This window comes from Lates calcarifer, unplaced genomic scaffold (assembly GCF_001640805.2).
Source record: "Lates calcarifer isolate ASB-BC8 unplaced genomic scaffold, TLL_Latcal_v3 _unitig_1202_quiver_1434, whole genome shotgun sequence".
Classification (NCBI taxonomy): domain Eukaryota; kingdom Metazoa; phylum Chordata; class Actinopteri; family Centropomidae; genus Lates; species Lates calcarifer.
In genome coordinates this window covers 1-19124 of record NW_026115361.1, presented here as the reverse complement: position 1 = coordinate 19124, position 19124 = coordinate 1, and the positions used below count along the sequence as shown (strand labels likewise).

Here is a 19124-nt window from a genome sequence, read left to right as displayed (position 1 = left end):
GACGCAATGTCACAACCAATCAAATCAGCGGAGAGTATGCCGTCACAAGAAGCCACCTCACTGCCACTGTAATGGGTTTTCTTGTGGGTGTGTGTGTATAATAATAGGATTTTTCATGTGAAATAAAACGTATAATATAAGGTTATGACAGCCTGATAGCTGTACTCATCACACCAGCTTTTCATCTTTGAGATTATTATTTTTAAAATTTCTATCTCATATATTTAAATTTTATTTATTCTGCTGCTTGGGGTTTTTAATTGTAGGCAAAAAACAAACAAACAAACAAACAAAAACAAAAGCTGTGAAAGCAATATAATCCTGTATAATCCTGTGTAATAGATATAGTGGAATTAACATTTTTGACACTCAGTATATAATCAACCACATGGTGGCGCAATGTGATAAAGAAAGAGAAAACTCAGCAGGACCTGCATGTCAAAAGTCAATTCTCTACCAATAATAAACTAAAGGAAGACTGTCTCTTCAAGAACAGGGGAAGTATGACTGATGGTGCTGAAGAAAAGAAAATACTGAAATACAAAACTGTTAAAATACACCTGTTATTTGCCAAATAGCCTTCAATATATTTTATTTGTCCTTTATTAAAACTTTATTATTATTTTTTTACCCACTAAAAGTATTTGTAGAGTGGGTTTTTTTTTTTAAATATGAAATGAAAATGAAAAAGCACCAACACTGCAACTGATTAATCTTTCTTATGACAATTATGCAGTAGCCTACACACTACACTGCAGTGTACTTTTCATTCATTGGAAGTTGAACTGCACAAAGTTCATTTATTCCTTGCACAAATCAGTCTTGCAGTACTTGGCACATACAAGAGAAAGCTGCACAATATCGCAGTTAGCCATGTTCATGTGGCCCTTAGATGACTCTGACTTGGTCCAGGAGATTTTTTTTTTTTTTTTTTTTTTTTTGATTTGCATTCAAATTAACCCTGCATTTTCATTGCCAGTAATGATTGTCATTTACCTCTAGAATCTCTAAAAGCCCCACCCTAATATTAATTTACAGGTATATAAACTGTTTTTTTGGTGGACAGAAAGGGCAGGTTTACAGGTTTACTCACTCTGAATGACAACCAGCACAACTAAGAGCGAGAGAATCACAGGCTTCATGTTTTCACAATGTAACACCTAACACCAGTCTCTGTATGAAAAAAGAGTAAGATGACCAAACATTAAAAAAATAAAATAAAAAATAAATCCACATATTCAAAAACTTAAACATATCCTAGTAAATTGTCCTACTTGAGTGTTGGTGTGTGTTGTCAGTTTGGAGGCTTCCTCTTTATCTGGCTTTGCTGCAAAATTGATCCAAATCCAGTATATCATTAACTTTAAGAAAACACACCATAGCACTGATTTGCCAATGATAAGCCACATATATTTTTAATTCACTCACAATAAAAGTGCCTGGTGACTGCCATTAGCTATAACTGGTGGGTTGCAGCTGTGTGTTGGTGATTTCAACAATCATATGAAATATGCAGTTATTTTTGTAGGAACATTTTAAAATCAAATCCCATTTCCTCTCCTCTTCCCTGTGCAGCACAGAGTCCTGGGAGCAGAACCTGATGTGATAAAGTGAGGTGACATAAAAAGTGAAAAACAACAAAATTCATAACATCCTTTAACTTTATTATGAGAACACCAGAATGCACAATACATGACAACTTAACAATAACATCAGAGGATGTTTTTACAGCCACAGTGATGACATTCATTTATCAGTTGCACAGATCAGTCCTGCAGCAAGAGGCAGATCCAATACCAAGACGATTTATACTCTCACAGCCATGTTGTGGGTAACAACCCTTGAAGTGCCTTGGAGCTGTGATGACATGTTAAAAGACAGAATGGGTTATTAGACATCTTCTACAAGTTTTCAGTGAAAGTAACAACTCTGACTTGGTCCAGGAAACGTTTTTCTCCTTTATTGAACAGTGCACTGAGGGAGAGGTCTGTACTTACCACCTGCAGGATTGTTCAAGAAAGCACTGATACAGACACTGTCTGAACCGTAGCAGGTCTCCACACGGCCTCCTGGACAGTTGCGAATGCCTCCACAGTTACACTTCAAGGCCTCACCTGGAAAATAAAATCACATCATGTTCAACCACTGTTAACAAAATAACACTTTTTACTTCCACAAACATTTACCTCTGAAACCTTAAAAGACGCAGACGTGAAACCAAATATTACTCAACATGTGTATAAATGTTTTTTTTTTTTTGGTGGACAGATCTTGTTCACCATCTTAATCAAACTGACTCTGCAGTGTCAGTTAACTGTGGGTAAAACAGACTGCAGGTTTACAGGTTTACTCACTCTGGCTGACAACCAGCACCACCAAGAGGGAGAGAATCACAAGCTTCATGTTTTCACAGAGTCACGTCTCCTGACACCAGTCTGTGTAAGAAAAAAGAGTGAGAAGATCAAACTCTACATTTTAAAAAACTATTGTTAGGAGCTCTCTTATAATCCACATATTCAAAAACCTAAACACGTCCTACCTGGTAAATCGTCCTGCTCAAGTGTTGATACCTCAAATGTGCGCTGTCACTTTGCAGGTTTCCTTTTTATCTGGTTTTATTGCGCAATTGATGAAAATCCAGTCTATCATTAACTCTGGAAAACACACCATTACAGCTTTGAGGATCAGATAAACAAAGTAAAATTATGATGAGGAAATTGTGAATGAAGCAAAGCAATAGAAAAAAGAATAATACTACACAATACACAACATGAATAACTTTATTGAGTTACAGTTGAAATTTAAATGGATGGTGAAATTCAAGATCAACAGATCATGTAAATGAATGACTTATTAAAAGTCTGCACTCACTCTGAAAGTAGTTTTGTTAAACACTTGCTGCCTAGTGAGCTAGCTACCTAGCCGAGTTGCTAGCCCACCACAGATCAGTAGTTAGCAGCTAGCTTGCTAAGCAGGTCTAGCTAACAAACAAATGAAGAGTGCAGACCAGCCAATTTACAACCTGTATGTTCCAAGTGAATAATCAACAAAGTATCTAAAGCTCAGCTGGTGTTGGACATTTTAACAATCGGATGAAATAGGTAAGCAGATATTTTAACAATTTTAAAATCAAATTTGGCAACAACATCCCATTTCCTCTCCCCCTCCCTGTGTAGCACAGAGTCCAGGAAACAGGACCGGAAGTCATGTGACTTTAAATTGTACTTGTTCATGGTCTATTTTATGGGACTCATTCATCATATCCATTCCTGAATTTATGTAATTACATTTTCAATACTGTCAAACTACCATAGTCCAGTTGGATTATGGCCTTGCTGTATTTTATATCATTATATGTCTTTGGTACCATGTGTAAATGTACAATATGTGACATATGTGACACACACAGACATGCACACAGTCTGTTTGTAATCCTCAGTATATTGTATCAATCATTTGTTAGGTTGTTTTCACATGGATGTAAAAGCCTAATTGGTCACTTGGACACCTTATACACATTACATCTGTTGCATTACTGAGTTTTCTGTATTGTACATGTTACATAAGATAAATTAAATACTACCAACTTTGTGTTTGTGATATATAATACCATTTTCCATCTTATTTTTGGAAGGAATGTGTACTTCTGTACGTTGGTCCATATGGAGTCCAATCTTAGAATAAACCTTTGTGAATCTTGGATAACATGGTCTACCCTGTTGATTATTGCAACCTCAACAAACAAACAAAAACATTCATGTTGTATAAGTGGAATATTGTGAGTCGCTCACATTTGTGTTTGATTTAGTCAGTCTGAGATTTGCAGTGATACCATTTAAACATTTACTAAGAGTTATCAATAAAGACACATAAGTACATACAGTATGTGAAGGAGAAAGATGAGAGAAAGTAAAATAAAATGATAAGGAGACATAAAAAGTTCAAGACAGCAAAATTCATAACATCCTTTAACTTTATTATGAGAACACCAGAATGCATAATACATGACAACTTAACAATAACATCAGAGGATGTTTTTACAGCCACAGTGATGACTTTCATTTATCAGTTGCACAGATCAGTCCAACAGCAAAAGGCAGATCCAATACCAAGACGATTTATACTCTCACAGCCATGTTGTGGGTAACAACCCTTGAAGTGCCTTGGAGCTGTGATGACATGTTAAAAGACAGAATGGGTTATTAGACATCTTCTACAAGTTTTCAGTGAAAGTAACAACTCTGACTTGGTCCAGGAAACGTTTTTCTCCTTTATTAAACAGTGCACTGAGGGAGAGGTCTGTACTTACCACCTGCAGGATTGTTCAAGAAAGCACTGATACAGACGTTGGCTGAACCGTAGCAGGTCTCCACACGGCCTCCTGGACAGTTGCGAATGCCTCCACAGTTACACTTCAAGGCCTCACCTGGAAAATAAAATCACATCATGTTCAACCACTGTTAACAAAATAACACTTTTTACTTCCACAAACATTTACCTCTGAAACCTTAAAAGACGCAGACATGAAACCAAATATTACTCAACATGTGTATAAATGTTTTTTTTTTTTTGGTGGACAGATCTTGTTCACCATCTTAATCAAACTGACTCTGCAGTGTCAGTTAACTGTGGGTAAAACAGACTGCAGGTTTACAGGTTTACTCACTCTGGCTGACAACCAGCACCACCAAGAGGGAGAGAATCACAAGCTTCATGTTTTCACAGAGTCACGTCTCCTGACACCAGTCTGTGTAAGAAAAAAGAGTGAGAAGATCAAACTCTACATTTTAAAAAACTATTGTTAGGAGCTCTCTTATAATCCACATATTCAAAAACCTAAAAACGTCCTACCTGGTAAATCGTCCTGCTAAAGTGTTGATACCTCAAATGTGTGCTGTCACTTTGCAGGTTTCCTTTTTATCCAATTTTGTTGTCACGCCTTCACCAGGAAAACAGCTCTTGTATATCTGAATTATGAGAAATGCTTTGGAAAGTAGTTTATCATTAATCAATGAAAATTATACCACCAGACTTAACTTACAAGTAAAACAAACAAGACAAGCTCTGACCTATTTCATGTATTATCAGATGCTGTAATAATAAACTCCATTATGAGGAGGAAACATGATGCTATCTTTTTTTCTTTCTTTTGTTCACAGAAAGATGCACTGTACCTGCTTGGTTCAGTTTTTGGTTCACAGAAGACAAACTGTGCTGTTAACAGGAGAGGCCTGTTGAAACTGAGCCAGTGGGCATGAGGCAAACTCAAAAATAAACATGAATCACGATTGTTTGCTTGTGTTTGTCCTGAATCCCTGAATGAAAAAAGAAAAGACATTTTTACATTAAAATTAAGGTGTAAAATTAGGTGTTTCAAACCTGCTGCTAAATTCCTCGACAAACATTCAAAAAATAAAGTACACTAGCTTGTGTAATCGGATTGGGAACCAACACAGATCAGCCCCAAAAAAAGAAAAAGAAGGGAAAAAAAGGATAAAGCAGCCGTCACCAAAAACTCATTGACTTCACAGCCACTAATGAGAAAAACAACAGCAGCAAATCCTCTTTTCTTTTAAGAAAGCCGGCTGGTGACGTCCTTTCCAGAGATTTTACTCAAGTTACTGACAGTTTCTTCTTTACAGTGAATGAATGCATTTGTTTTTGTTCCTTTAATTATTGGGATTTGATCAAAGCGCATGTGAGGGGATGTTATTAAATTAATTCAAAGAACCTACTCATTTTCAGTTTGGTGGAAGCTCTCAAAGACTTTTGGTTAACTATGGTTTTCAGTGTCACAAAGCTGCTGTGCTTTTATCACAAGGACAACCCCCCCAAAAAAGAGTTAAGTGACAAAGTGAGAAATAACTGTTAACACTGGTGCTTCTGTTTCTTGAATTTATGAATAATAGCACACATTATTCATCATCTACATTTCTCCTGTAGCTCAGCTTCACTGAATCCTAAGTTAAGAGGTGGATTATAGGGGGATGAGGAATCTTTTCTTTAACTGTCGACACATTTACACTGCAGTTTTATAGAGTAACAAACCATAAGTCAAATAGGAGGCAGTCAACCTCATTATGCCACCTTAGCTTTATCACAGTAATCATGATGCTGTTGCAGAAAGAAAACAGAAAGTCATCTGAAATATAAACCAAGTTGTTACAAATCTAACTAGTTTCATGGAAAGTTTACTTTTTTAAAGACTGATTTTCCATCACATCAACTCAACTACAGACTGAGATCTTTTATGTGGAACTATATCTTTACCTATAAACGATATCAGACTCTCATATTATTAAATTTGTGAATGTATCCTGTTACATAAACTTCATAAAATCCTTTAAACATAATGAACATGTGACTTTATGCAACAACACTTTGGAGTTCGAGTCATCGACAACAACCTGTCAAACACAAATCACAGCACAACACTGATGAACACATTAAAAGGTCTCGTTATATCATGTTTGTTTTTCAGAATAAAATGCAGAAACAAAGTGTGACACCACAGTAAAGGACACAGTGAGCAATTTTCTGCATTCTTTATTTTGTCAGCCGAGGAGAAATCAATCAAGTTCCTGAATACTCTGAATATTGTATGAGTATTGCGAGCTCATGTTTTTATCCCAGGAGGCATTCACATTTTGTAAATTAATAACAGTATTAAATATTTCATGAGACCCACTTTTGAACTAAATGTGTATTTTTATTTATCTTTAATTTATCAGCAGCTATGTTGTGTTTATAGAATTGTAGATCCTTGAGAAAGATATTTGTACCTTCTTCATTTATTTTATTTTTCATGAAGAGCAACTGAACCTATTTCCCAGCATCGTATTTAATGCCTTGGTGAAGAGAAAATAGTAAATTTACTCAAATTTCCTGAAGGATCTTTAGGAGATGCATAAAAAGGAGATGTTCAATGGAATTATAAGTGAAATCATAAATTATTTAATGTGTACTGCTTTGAGTTTGGATATGAGATATTCATAGTCCAAAAACTCTCTGAAATTGCAAATAAAAAATGCTGAACTGAGAAAAACATTCAGTTTAAAACAATGAACAATCTATGCTGTGTGATACACATACTCTATTCTCTATGCGCAAAGTGAAGCATGTGTCATTTTTGTTCCTCTGTGTGTTAAAACATCCAACCACTCTGACCTGTCTGCCATATAAATACAGTATCTGTGTGCACTATCAACAGGTTTTCATGTAGAATGCTTACATATTGATTTGGAAACCTTTTCCTTAGGAAAAAGAATAAACAACTTTACCATGCAAGAAGGTAACAGGTTTTTATCAACTGCAAATTTGCTCTGAGGATGTTGGAAAAAATATACAGTATATACTAGAACCCACTGCTGTGGAGCTTTTTTTTTTTCAAAGACACACTTCCGTAAAGCCAAGATAATGCACAAATGACATGCTTTTGCATAGAAATGGTGTAGATTGCGTGGAGTTTGACAAATATGAGAGCCCAAGAATTCAAAGGGGGAAATACAGCACACATTGACAATCTCCAGCAGAGTCTGTTTAAACACTGTAAGAAGTTGCATTTCAGTAACTGCTGCTTTTGTTTCCAGTTGCAGTGAAGTCGCTGAGTCTGCCCCTGAAACATGTACAGTTCAATCAGTGAGGTCCAGGCACCACGACTGCTCTGTGCTCTGTGTCTGGACGCCGATGCTGGACCTTCGCGACGATGCGCTCTCGCTGTCCCGGCTCTCCATAGAGCTCCCTTTCCCCAGTAGGCACTCCAGACTGGTGTGTTCTATGGCAGATGGGTCGCCCAGTGGGAGACCGGGCTCGAGAGCGTCCAATCGTGGCGACCCTGAATCCAGTGAGGATCCGAGAGGGTGGCTGGGCAATGCGGGCGGAGAGGCAGAGACAGGGTGAATAGAGGGGTGTGAGTCCTCCTTTTGGAAGATGGAGGTGTCGTGGATCAGATTATGAGATGCTGGGGTGGACATCAGAACACAAATGTTCTCTTGTGAGGTCTGTGATAAGTTGAGATGGGACTCTGAGGGCAGGTTGAGATGGGGGTAAGAGCTCAGTGATGGGTCCAGCAGGCTGTGTGTGGACCTGCCTGTGGGGGCACCAGACAAAAGGCAAGAGTAGTCATCACTATCACCGGGAGGCTGCAGGCACAAAGTGGGCTGGGACTGGCTGATGGTAGTTGGACTAGCACTGAGAGGTCTGTTGTCAGAGTCTTCATGCCCAGCATGAGGTGTGATGCCTGGACTTCCACCCTGGAAGCCTGGGCTGACGCTGAGGAGTGAAGGGCTGGTCCACAGATGTGTGGTCATGCTCTCAGAGCTATGACACGAGCCTAACCTGGGCGCAGAGTTTAGAGAGGGGTGCGGGCAGGAGTTAGCAGGCGGACTGGCGGACTGAGGCTGGTGGTGGCTCTCAGTTCGGGTTTCAGCAGCTCCACTGTAGCTCCAGTGGCCAGTGGGTGGGACATTTTGGTGGTTGTGACCTTCGTGGCCCCCAGGATCGTTATGGAGGTGGTAGGCTGACGCTAGGTTGAACGACATGCCAGCGTTGGGGCCTGTGGGAGGGCTCGACACCATTTGGATGCCATAAGGGTATGAGGGGAGGGAGGCTTTGTAGTGATGCATGGATATGTGAGCCTGGAGGAGGTGCATCATGTGGTGCAGGCCCTTGGTGAGCTCAGATACTTCCTGGTTTAATGTGCCCATCTGTGCGGAGAGTACACAGTTTATTTATGCATACTTTGCATATTCTATCATTACACAGCAGACGTGGTAAAGTTCACAGAAACGGTTTCGAAATATTCTACCCAATTAAGTCCCGAGCAGAGTGACACATTAATCACTTTCTATCTTCAAGGTTTAATCTCAGTGTCTTGTCCAGATATAATTTTCTGATGACCTCCCAAAAGAGAACCAAACAATTTATAATCCCCTCTATGACTCTAAGAAATGGCTTCTTGCACAGTATTGAAATCCAGAGGGACACAGGCTAAGGTAACTGACGCAAATAGGGGAGAAAGTAGACAGAAACCTGGGAACAAGTCAGTGAACCAAGAAGGAAAGGGGGCCAGAGAAGGGCCATAAGTAGACCTGGGCTGTCATCAGAATTTCTTCTTTCTTCAGATTGTCCAGTCAGCACTCCTGGCTACCCTCTGCATTGCAGAAGTGCCCTGCTGATTAATTAATATCAACTTCAGACAGCACCTACCTGAGCCCATCTGGATGTTCTCATAGCACCTGCTTCCGCTCTATTTACATTCAGATTAAAATGCAGGAACACACTGAGAAACAGGGCAGCTGAGCCTACATCTCACTATACATTAACCAATATAAATATGCAAACATGGCTGATATTGGTTGAGATACCACTTTGTTCTTATTTTTCTGAAGTAAACCCATTTCTAAAGACCAAAACAGGAATTCATATTTTAATGCCAAAACAGAATGCAGGTTGTATTTTTCTCATTACAAATGCATTACTGCTACTCCAATCCATTACTCATGGATTTCATATTCAGTCTTTCCAAAGTACTTTACAAACAGAAGACAGGAAAGGTGAGGAGAGGGATATGGAGCAAAGTTGATTTGGGTCTGGGAAGGATTTCAACCAAAGGCTAGATTATCTTTGGTCCGATCAATTTTAATTTAGGTTAAGAGGCTGTGCTTTACCTTATGGTTGAGCTGACTGATGCTCTGCCTGACCTCCTCTGTCTCTAGCAACAGAGTGGCATTTGCCTGCGTGGCATCTGGAAAAAAAAAAAAAAAAAAACAGGAGGAGGAAAATAAAGTAGCTGACTTAGTAGCACACAACTCAACACACCACACAGAGGATTTATCAGCATCAATATGAAGTTATGAAGTTATGGTATACATGAATTAATTTAAGTAAAGGTATACAAAAATACAGTATTAACTAAACAATTGCAGAGTTACTTCATTGAACAGCGTTAATGATATTATATCTACCATTATGCCTGTATGGATTTATAAATAGAGAGTGTCTTGACTATATGATGTTGCTGTGGTTTATTGGGATCTACAAGATGGAAGCTTGTGAAGTCTTTAAATATGACTGTGACCACAGCAGCAAGTATGTGGAATCAGTGAGGCACGTTAGAAAAGAACACAACAAAAAACAGGCATTCCTTCGGGAGGTGTTGTAGGATGGTCAGAACAGCAACGAAAAATAAAAAATCAGGAGGTGCATCCTACACCACAGTTTTTAAAAACACTTCTAATATTTAGTAAGCTGTACTGTAAATAGATTGATACTGTGTACTGTTGTGCCTCTGTAGCCAAAGCACTCATTATACTTAAGTAAATTAATTGGACCTCAACTCAACAGAACCTGATATTCTTCCTAGGATGATAGTGATCACGAGGAAAAGCTCAGGTCAGATGATCAGCACCCTGCTTTGACCTCAGTTGTCCTTTAACATGTTCTCTTACTCTTTGGACTCACTCCTCTGCACTCTCATATTTCCCCAGAAGGAGGCAGGGCAGCATTGTGGTGTCCACTGTTTGAACTCTTCGAGTTTACCTCCAGCCACCTGGCACCCAGGTGACCCCCGCAGCTGGAGGCGGTTTGGCTTACCTCGGGTACTGCCTCCTGTACTGGCTTTAGGCCCACTGTGCTCCACGTTGAAATGGAACGTGTGCCCATTGTCTTCGATGCCGTCTACAACCCTGGTGGGACGGAGGGAGGGAGGAGGGAAGCTGAAGTTAATGTAACAGTAGAACTTTTTCAATTATCATTGGAGCCAGCAGACGACCCAGGAATGTGCCATGAGAGCTGCGGCTGGCAGAGGCCCATGTGGGTTTGAACATGAGGAGAAGAGCCCAGTCTGGAGGGTTGGACACCTGAGCTCTCTGAACCAGCACTTACCCATATCTAGGACTTACTGGATGACTTAGGGATACATTATGAATACAGATGGTTGGGGCAGGAGGATAAGGTGCTCTGGTAATGAAATGCTGTGACATCTGCTGAAATATGCAATGCAAATACACTGCATTTACACTGAGTAGATGATGCAGGTTTCTCTAGCATGACTTTAGGTGTCCGTTACTTCAACACCTTATTCGGATCATGTCAGACGTTTAAGGCTTCCGTAACTACAGTGAGTAAGTAGACATCATGTGCTTTACAGGGATCAGTGAGATAACGTCTGTGACGGCACAGAAAAGGAATTCATTTTATGTCATATATGTTACAAGGAAACAACTGTCTGTGTATTGCCTTCATAGAAACCCCTTTACACTGCAATTCAAGAAAACAGTCATGTAACAAATACTATCTTTGTGAAGCTTATCATTTGTAATGGCTGTTTATCGTCAGGTGTTTGTAATGAACTCTATGATTTGTAAATGACTTTGCTGGGTACCCTACACCTTAAAGGAATCAGGTTGTCACACTAGACTAGAAATTCTAGTTAAATAATTATTAATAGCATGATGTTATTAGAATATATAGCATTGCATTACATTAGACAGGCATTTTTATTTATTTTTCTGCTCACTCAGTGTACTTTTTTTTTTTTTTTTTGCAATATTAGCTACTGAAGTTAAAAAGAAAAGTCACATATTCTGACTGGTAAGAGTTTTTGCTTGATTTCTGCTTGGACCTACCTTGGACTAAGGTCTGGGGGTCCAAAGCAGGTCACAGTTGGGATGAGCAGCTTCGAAGGCCTTTGCTCAGCTCCTGACTCTGTCTGGCCTGATGTTGAGGCTGGGGCCAGGGCTGATGTGGGGGTGCTGTGCTCTCGTTTGGTCGGTGGCTGAGGGGACGAGTTCTGCCCGTGGAAGCCACGGCTGAGATTGGGAGAGCGGCAGCGTCGCAGGGCGTTGAACTGCCGCAACTCGTCCCCCAGGAGGTTCCCCAGAGACGTGCGGCGGACGGGGCTGCTGAAGCTGGGCAGCAGGAGGTTGCGGCGAGAGCGAGTGTTTGGAGAGAGGTGGAAGGAGTCATCTGAGTCATCACCCTTGGTTTCCACGATAGGGGGAAGTCTAGGTTCCTGTAAAACAGAAAATATAAAATGCAGTGTTAATGACTACATGCTCAAACTGCCTGATTTGTATTTGTCAAACTACAAGCCCTGAGAATATGAAAATAGATTAGAGAAGAAATAAAATACAATACAATACAAGAATACTAAAAAAAGTATTGAATCATATTAGGAAACCAGACAAACTTAAAATCCCACCTAAAATACCTTTCCCCCTCAAAACATTTACTGAGCAATCTGGCACATAACAACCTATTTATTTTAAAAGCTGCTGATAAGGAGTAACTAATGTGTTATTTACATTTTAATGAGCTGCAGCTGATGATATTTTAATCACATTACTTTAATCCTGTTACAAATATATTACGCTCTAACTGTAGCTGCTTGTGTGCTTATGAGTAAAAACAATTAGTTTTACACTAAATGCAACTTTTAATAAGAAAGCGAGTGCTGTAAACAGTACTATGATAATAGATAAATAAGGCAGGGTGATATAGGGAGGTGAATACTGTATGTAGTGAAAAAAGTAGTTCAAAAGGTTTCCCATTAGGAGAGCTATTGACCCAGTTAGCGAGCTAACTCTAGGGACTGCTCACTCTGTTCCAAATGAGTTTCAACCTGTAGGGGAAGTCCTTGTACAACCCCTCCCACAGTGTTCACCAGTATTACAGTATGTCCCAGAAAAACTGGGGGTTTTACCTTGAAAACCAGACACATGCCTGCTATAGACCAAGAACTTAAGCTCATGATACAAGTACACCTCTCACCACAGTTATGCCATGGTCTCCCCTGTTCTATATCTAATCTCAACCAGGTTTGGTGAATTTATCATAACTTAAAAAAAGGAATAATAATGACACGTCAGAGAGAAGAAGACTGAATTTAGACTGAACTCACATGGGAGAGCCTGGGTGACCTTGAAAACCTGTTCAGACCCTGCAGCGATAAAAAGAAAGCAACAGGGATTACAAAAGACACAGCTACAGGCAGAATGTATTTATTTTCCTAATATCCTATTTATCAGATCTTTGACTGATGAAATTAAAACTGAGCCGTGCAATAACATCTTTAGAAATGAATTCATTTCAGTGATATCTTTGGATTTACAAAACTGTGTAAAATTCTCTTTTGTTTTTGTTTTTTTCCACTGTTTTCCCTTTTGCCGCTACTTAGATGACCTTGGTCAGTAATACAGCCTTTGCCACACAAGCTGAATCACATAACTGATCCTTTTTCCACACTTGACTGCAGGGGGATTCCAGCAAAAGTTTGTCTTTCTGTTAGTGTGTGGAGAAACTGCTAGCAATTTAGAATAATCACCAGCTGGATGGCAAATGAAACTGTGGTAGTGTGAAGCCTTCCCTCATGTGTGAAAAAAGTGCTTGTGACAACATAGCTTAATGTGACAACACAAGCCACAGTCTGTCGCTCTACCAGTCTGGTGCCAGTGATGCTCTTTGATGCAAGGAAGCCAATTCACTGAGGATACACATTAAATTTAATCCTTCACTGAAGCACAATACTGAGTTTAAAAATCATCACAGCTGAGAGGAAATTAAATCTAAAACTCTAGCTGTGAATCTTAACATCTCCTCAGACAGTTGTGTTATGTGAGAGGCAAAGGGGAGAAATCTGAGTCAAATTCTACTCATAAGGAAAATTAACCCTGGAGCGACGTGGAATGATTAACTAGCCAGCCAGGAATATCAGTGCCAAATGACATTAATTGAACATCAATATCAAGTAATGGGGCACTGATGCCACAAGTGTCCCACATAGTAAAGTGGGTTTGCAAGGACTTAATTGAGGGACTTTTTCCTGTGTGCTACCTTGTGTTTGCACATGCATGACATTTTGTAAGAGCAGATACAGGGTGAGCAGAGTCAGAAGAATATGTTAGTTGTGAATATTGTGCCAGATATCATACAAATCCAGAATACATTTCATGGGATCTCTTTTTTTGTTTCAGGAGAGTACAGAAAGTCCAGGAAACAGTGACTGAGATTACGTAAAACTCAACCCATGAAACACAAGAGGGCAAATCAGCAAGCTATGGCAGACTTTTACACAGAACTAAACTATGTGGTCAGCCATCTAAATCCAAGTGTTATAGGTAGAGAATTGGTACCACAAATTTATTCAAAAACTGATGTTGGTACAGTATATAATTTGGGACACATTTAATGTTTCCAGAACAGTTTAAAAATCACAAGTATACACCACTGACAGCCAAGTGAGTGTAAATTCATCCAATCAAGTGTAGAGTTTATTCGGATATCTCAGAAAGAGAGCTGTCTATTGTACTGGAAGGATGTACTTGAAATGACATTGATTTCATCTGAGGGTATTGTCATCTGGGACAGTTATGACATTTTGTCATCTCCTCTCTGTACTCCTTCAGTGCACTCCTGATTGGTATTTTTATCACATCCAACATGTCAGCAACATCAAGCTCATTTTGTTTCTAGATCGCAAATAAACTTGCTGTGTTTTTTAGAGATAGACCGATTTTTTCAGGGCCGATACCAAAACCGATTATTAGTAGTCAAGGAGGCCGATAACAGATATTTGGAGCCGATATTCATTTGCAGTAAAAGTGAAAATACTGGCGTCAAAATTTTGAGTAATCCTCCAACACTTAACTTCATTTAAATGCCTTTAAGCATATGTTTATTAAACAGCTTTTCAGATTTGCAACATGTTAAAGATTTTTTTTATCTTAGAAAATAGACATCTTTGTTTTAAAAATCAACACAAAAAGTGCAGGGAGCTCCCAGGCTCAGCAGCATGTCTTATAAAGTTAAATGAAAACTTAAACAAATAAATAGCTCTCTACAGTAAATAAAGAAACATATATCTGCTCCGGAGCTTCTCCACCCGGCAAAACTTTTTCTCCTCTCTGCCGTGTGTGAGCATTGTGCATGCACAGCTTTCACTGCTGTTACCCGTGCCGTGGCTCTGTGTAACCAGTCAGATGGTGCTGTGGGTGGGACAATGCTGGAGGCAGAGTAGTGATTGCAGACAGAGAGGCGCGGCTGCATCAGAGCCAAAATAACCTAGTTTTAAATTGATCTCTTATTGGCCATTGGATAAAAAAAAAAAAAAGGCAGATGCCGATATGCGTCAAAATGCCGAATATCGGCGTCGATAATTGGCCTGGCTGATAATTGGTTTATCCCTAGTGTTCTTGCACTCCCCACCAGCGGTTTCCAGTGGCAGCCTTTATCAACCTTGTTAAACTTATTGTCATGTGAGGGTCCAAAGGGAGCTGCATCCCCATTACTCCTGACCAACTAGCTTGTTCTTCACACCCCCATGACTACTTACTACTTAACTCTCCCTGTGGCGACATGGTCATTATAGTCCAACAAATTTGGCTCCCCAGTGGAGTAGTGACCTTCCCACTCTGCCCAGGACAGCACAGTCACTCCGTCTCTCTAAATCTCTCCTCCCTTAAGAAACAAGCCAACATCCCGAGTGCATACCAAATCATTCAACCTGACCTTAAATCTGCAACTATTGATTTTTTTTTTTTTTTGGGTAACTTGGGGCAAACACAACACTGACATAGTATTATCTTTTCAGTTTATATGACAAACTTGCTAGCAAACAGTTATGTACACAACTGGCAGAGTACAGAGGAACATGATAATTCATTCAGAGTTGTGTGTCTATTCACTGTCTTTTAGCTCTGTTTTTAGTCTGCACCAACTCCTGAGCAAAATTCCTGCAGCCATACCAATGCAGATTTCAGTTGCTCCATTTAAGACGCTCAATTATAAAAAGCAAGCTGAAAAGTCAACTTGAAAGTAGTATGAAGGGTTTTTCCAGTACTAGAGTGTCAAAAAAGAAAGAATAAAACTTTTTGTCTCTGTTTCTGTTTGTAGTTTGCTGAGTAAAAATAGCTGCAAAACTTGTATGTTCTTCATCAACACATATTGAAAAGAATTTAATTGACACCACTACAATAAAAAGTAGAAATGAAATTACAGAGCTGACAAAAAATCCTCATTTTCCATCTGGCACTCTGAGTTTTTCCCTTTTAGACAAGACAAAGGAGTCCCTTTTGGATACCTTATACTGTAATAGGCATTCCTACAATCTGTTTCTTTGGCAATATTTCACTGCAGTTGACTGATTACTGTACAGTCCAGCATACAATTCTCAAGTATCTCTTGAGTGTAAAAGGACCTCCCATCCTACAGGACTCCCACCTAAAACCACCCACTGTGAAGATGTAGATGAGACCAGTATGTTTGTGTGTGTCCTTGTGTGTGTGAGCGTGTGAGTGTGTGAGGAGTCTGTGGGACCTGGCAGCTCAGCCAGGTAGCTGTGCACTCCTTCATCCTGTCAGGGGGGTGCCGGTGCCCTGGCTTTGTGCTTGAGCATAAACTCTGAGCAGATGGTCTAAGAGAAGTAGAGAACTAACACTCGTGATCAGCCACGCCTTGGAGAAGCCTGCTTGAATCTAGATTAAATCTAAATGTATGTATAGCAGCTATACACCAAACAAAGACCCTATGATAGTTAACTTTCCTACAATAATTTTCTTTTCTGTCATGTATGCATGGATTCTATAAGGTGACAAATTTTATCAGTGATGTCTCTTTATGGAGGACACTCCTCAAACATAATCATTCTGTTTTTGAAGCCCTCATTAACTCATTTGAAGCTGTGTTCCTTCAGCCTGACTGACAAAAAGACATCTGGTAATTAACACTGCCCGAACAGATGTCCTGTCTTTCATGTTCCAAACTAAACAAACACAATGAAAGAAATAACAAAACCTTCAAACAATAGAAAAGGCCTGTGGGAACCAAGACAAATGCTTGAGGCAAGTACAGAATGTTTGTGACTGACAATAAGGATGAGATCGAGAAAGTCCTTGGGGAGCTTTGTCGGTTTTGTCAGTCACACATCAGTGACATCACAGCATTAATTTGTTTTGATCATACAGTTCAACAAAATACCATGCAAAACAACCACTGAACTTTTTTGCACTGTTTCTGTAGATTTCAAGATGCATCTTTCTTAATACATTATATAATAGCGCCTGAAAACATGGCTACAACATCAACAGGTGCATTTTCTCTGCAGATAGAGGATTATCTTGCCTTACATAATGCTTTCTTAAATAACTGTTAGGGGTAACAGGCTGTACTCAGAGGAGGTCAGTGTCTGGGTGTAATGTCATCCTGCTGCGCTTTGGGGTGGTGACGGGGAAGCGATACGGCTGCCTGACAGGCGGCACCCACGCATGGTAACTGGCGTGACAATCAAGCCACCAACAGCCCTTTGGTTGCTGTGGCAGAACAAATGTCAAGGAGAGTGACAAAGGCTCCTAGGGGGGCACAATGTGTTTGGTATGTTGTATGCTCTATTTCACTAGATAAATGTAAGTGTGGGTGTAAAGTCTGCTATACTGCAATGTGGAATCTAATAATGTAGAATGTAGAACATGTATTAATTTCATACAAAGCTACAATGACCAGTGAGAGGAAAAGATACAAATTTCTCCACCAACAGCAGCCTCAGTTGAACAGAATGCAATGAAAATGTGTTGAATTTCTGATTTTATTTGGTAGGCTCAGGTTTAAGCATACTGAATTCAAGTTTTGATAGTTAGGAGTTTAGAAATTAGTAGACTAGAAACAGAAAGGGAACTCTAATAACCCATTTAATCAGCAACTGTTTTGTGTGGCTGAGTGTATTTATTACCTCGTCCTGGCTGCCCTCACGCAGGTTATATGTGAGATTGTTGTGGATGTCAGAGGCAAACACGCTGGCATATTCAGGGTAAAGTTCCAGCACCTCTCTCAGGCCTCGTACACTGATATACTGCAGGTCACAGTAGGTCAAGGCCTTCACATCAGCATTGGTCTTGATCACCTGGTCTGTTCCAGGCAAGTCAGACCCGATCAGGTCCCCTTTCCCTAAAATCAAAACAATAAATATTCACTTTCTTTCCTTTATTTTATGCTGAATAATCACCTTAAACACAATGCTAAAAACAATACAATACAAACCTAATATAGCCAGCACCATGCTGTCTTTCAGCACCTCCAGAGACCCAGAGCAGACAAAGTAGTTGGCATGCAGAGCATCGCCCTGCCGGATGAGGTACTCCCCAGGGACGCAGAAGGAGGTTTTTATATGGAGTGAGAGTGAGCGGAGGCAGCCACGACTGGCCCCCTTAAAGACCGGCAGCTGGAGGATGTCCTTATTCAGATGCATGGCGATGTCAGCCCGCAGCTCATCAGGGAAGTCGTGCAAGAGCTGGGGATGTGTGACAGATGTAATGAGATGCGACACTGATTGGTAATTACGGAATGGACTCTGTTGCCACCAGTTACCCTCTTTTGAATTTCAATAGGATGTCAATTGACGGTTTAGCAGCAGCCATGTTTGTGCAAGATCATAAACAACTACAGTTGGAAAAGGTTGTGAATGGATTTAGAGCGGATTTTATTGCTCAAATGCTCTCAAAACATTGCCTTTATGTTCCTTGAGGGAAGACAGCACTGTGTACAAAGGTATTACATGACAACAATGAAAGGGACTCTTACCTCATTGGCATCTATACCATTGTTGACAGACCACGTGGTTTGGAAGTACTCCAGCATGCGTTGTTTGAGCTGCTGGGGCAGACGGTGGACACGGATGAAGTCCTTTAGGTCCTTCATACGTGTGTGGTAGAGAGAACGGCGTGAGTACATACGCTGGATGATGGCCGTCACATTACCAAAGACAACAGCATGCATCAATGCTGTGTAAGAGACAGAAACAAATGGTGTTAAAGACAGTAAAAGACAATATAAAGGCTGAGCACTTGTATTCCTAGGTAAAAAAGATACAATTTTATTTTAAGAAATATTTACTTTCTATGGTGACTTTTATTTTTCCTTCTTTAAAATAAATAGAATTTTATATGATCACTACCCAATCATTTACACATTACCATTTATCTGCTTATTGATCCACACAGGTGCCACAATAATATACAGCTCCGTTTATATCACTGTTCTGACAAGCTGTCGGAATAACAAACACACATACAATTATCTTATGGGTTGTTGCACCAATAATTGCCACCTCAGCTAAAATGATCTGTTTATTGGTA

The 19124-nt window shown here is 39.8% G+C and overlaps 1 protein-coding gene and 1 long non-coding RNA gene across 2 annotated transcripts; both read right to left on the bottom strand.

Moving 5' to 3' along the window:
* Nucleotides 1-1643: 1643 nt before the first annotated feature.
* Nucleotides 1644-2626, bottom strand: LOC108887068 (uncharacterized). The gene is made up of 4 exons (XR_001961537.2): nt 2540-2626; nt 2355-2435; nt 1998-2114; nt 1644-1857 (listed from the first exon to the last, which is right to left on the bottom strand). It is a non-coding gene; the product is annotated as an uncharacterized LOC108887068 (long non-coding RNA).
* Nucleotides 2627-6471: 3845 nt separating this feature from the next.
* On the bottom strand, nt 6472-18770 carry LOC108887070 (potassium voltage-gated channel subfamily H member 4; the record flags this gene model as incomplete). Its single annotated transcript, XM_018682243.2, has 8 exons — nt 6472-8705; nt 9669-9745; nt 10594-10685; nt 11628-12013; nt 12902-12940; nt 17723-17937; nt 18031-18280; nt 18571-18770. Coding segments are annotated over 8 exons (2333 nt in total), but the record flags the coding sequence as incomplete, so codon positions are not given.
* Nucleotides 18771-19124: the final 354 nt, after the last annotated feature.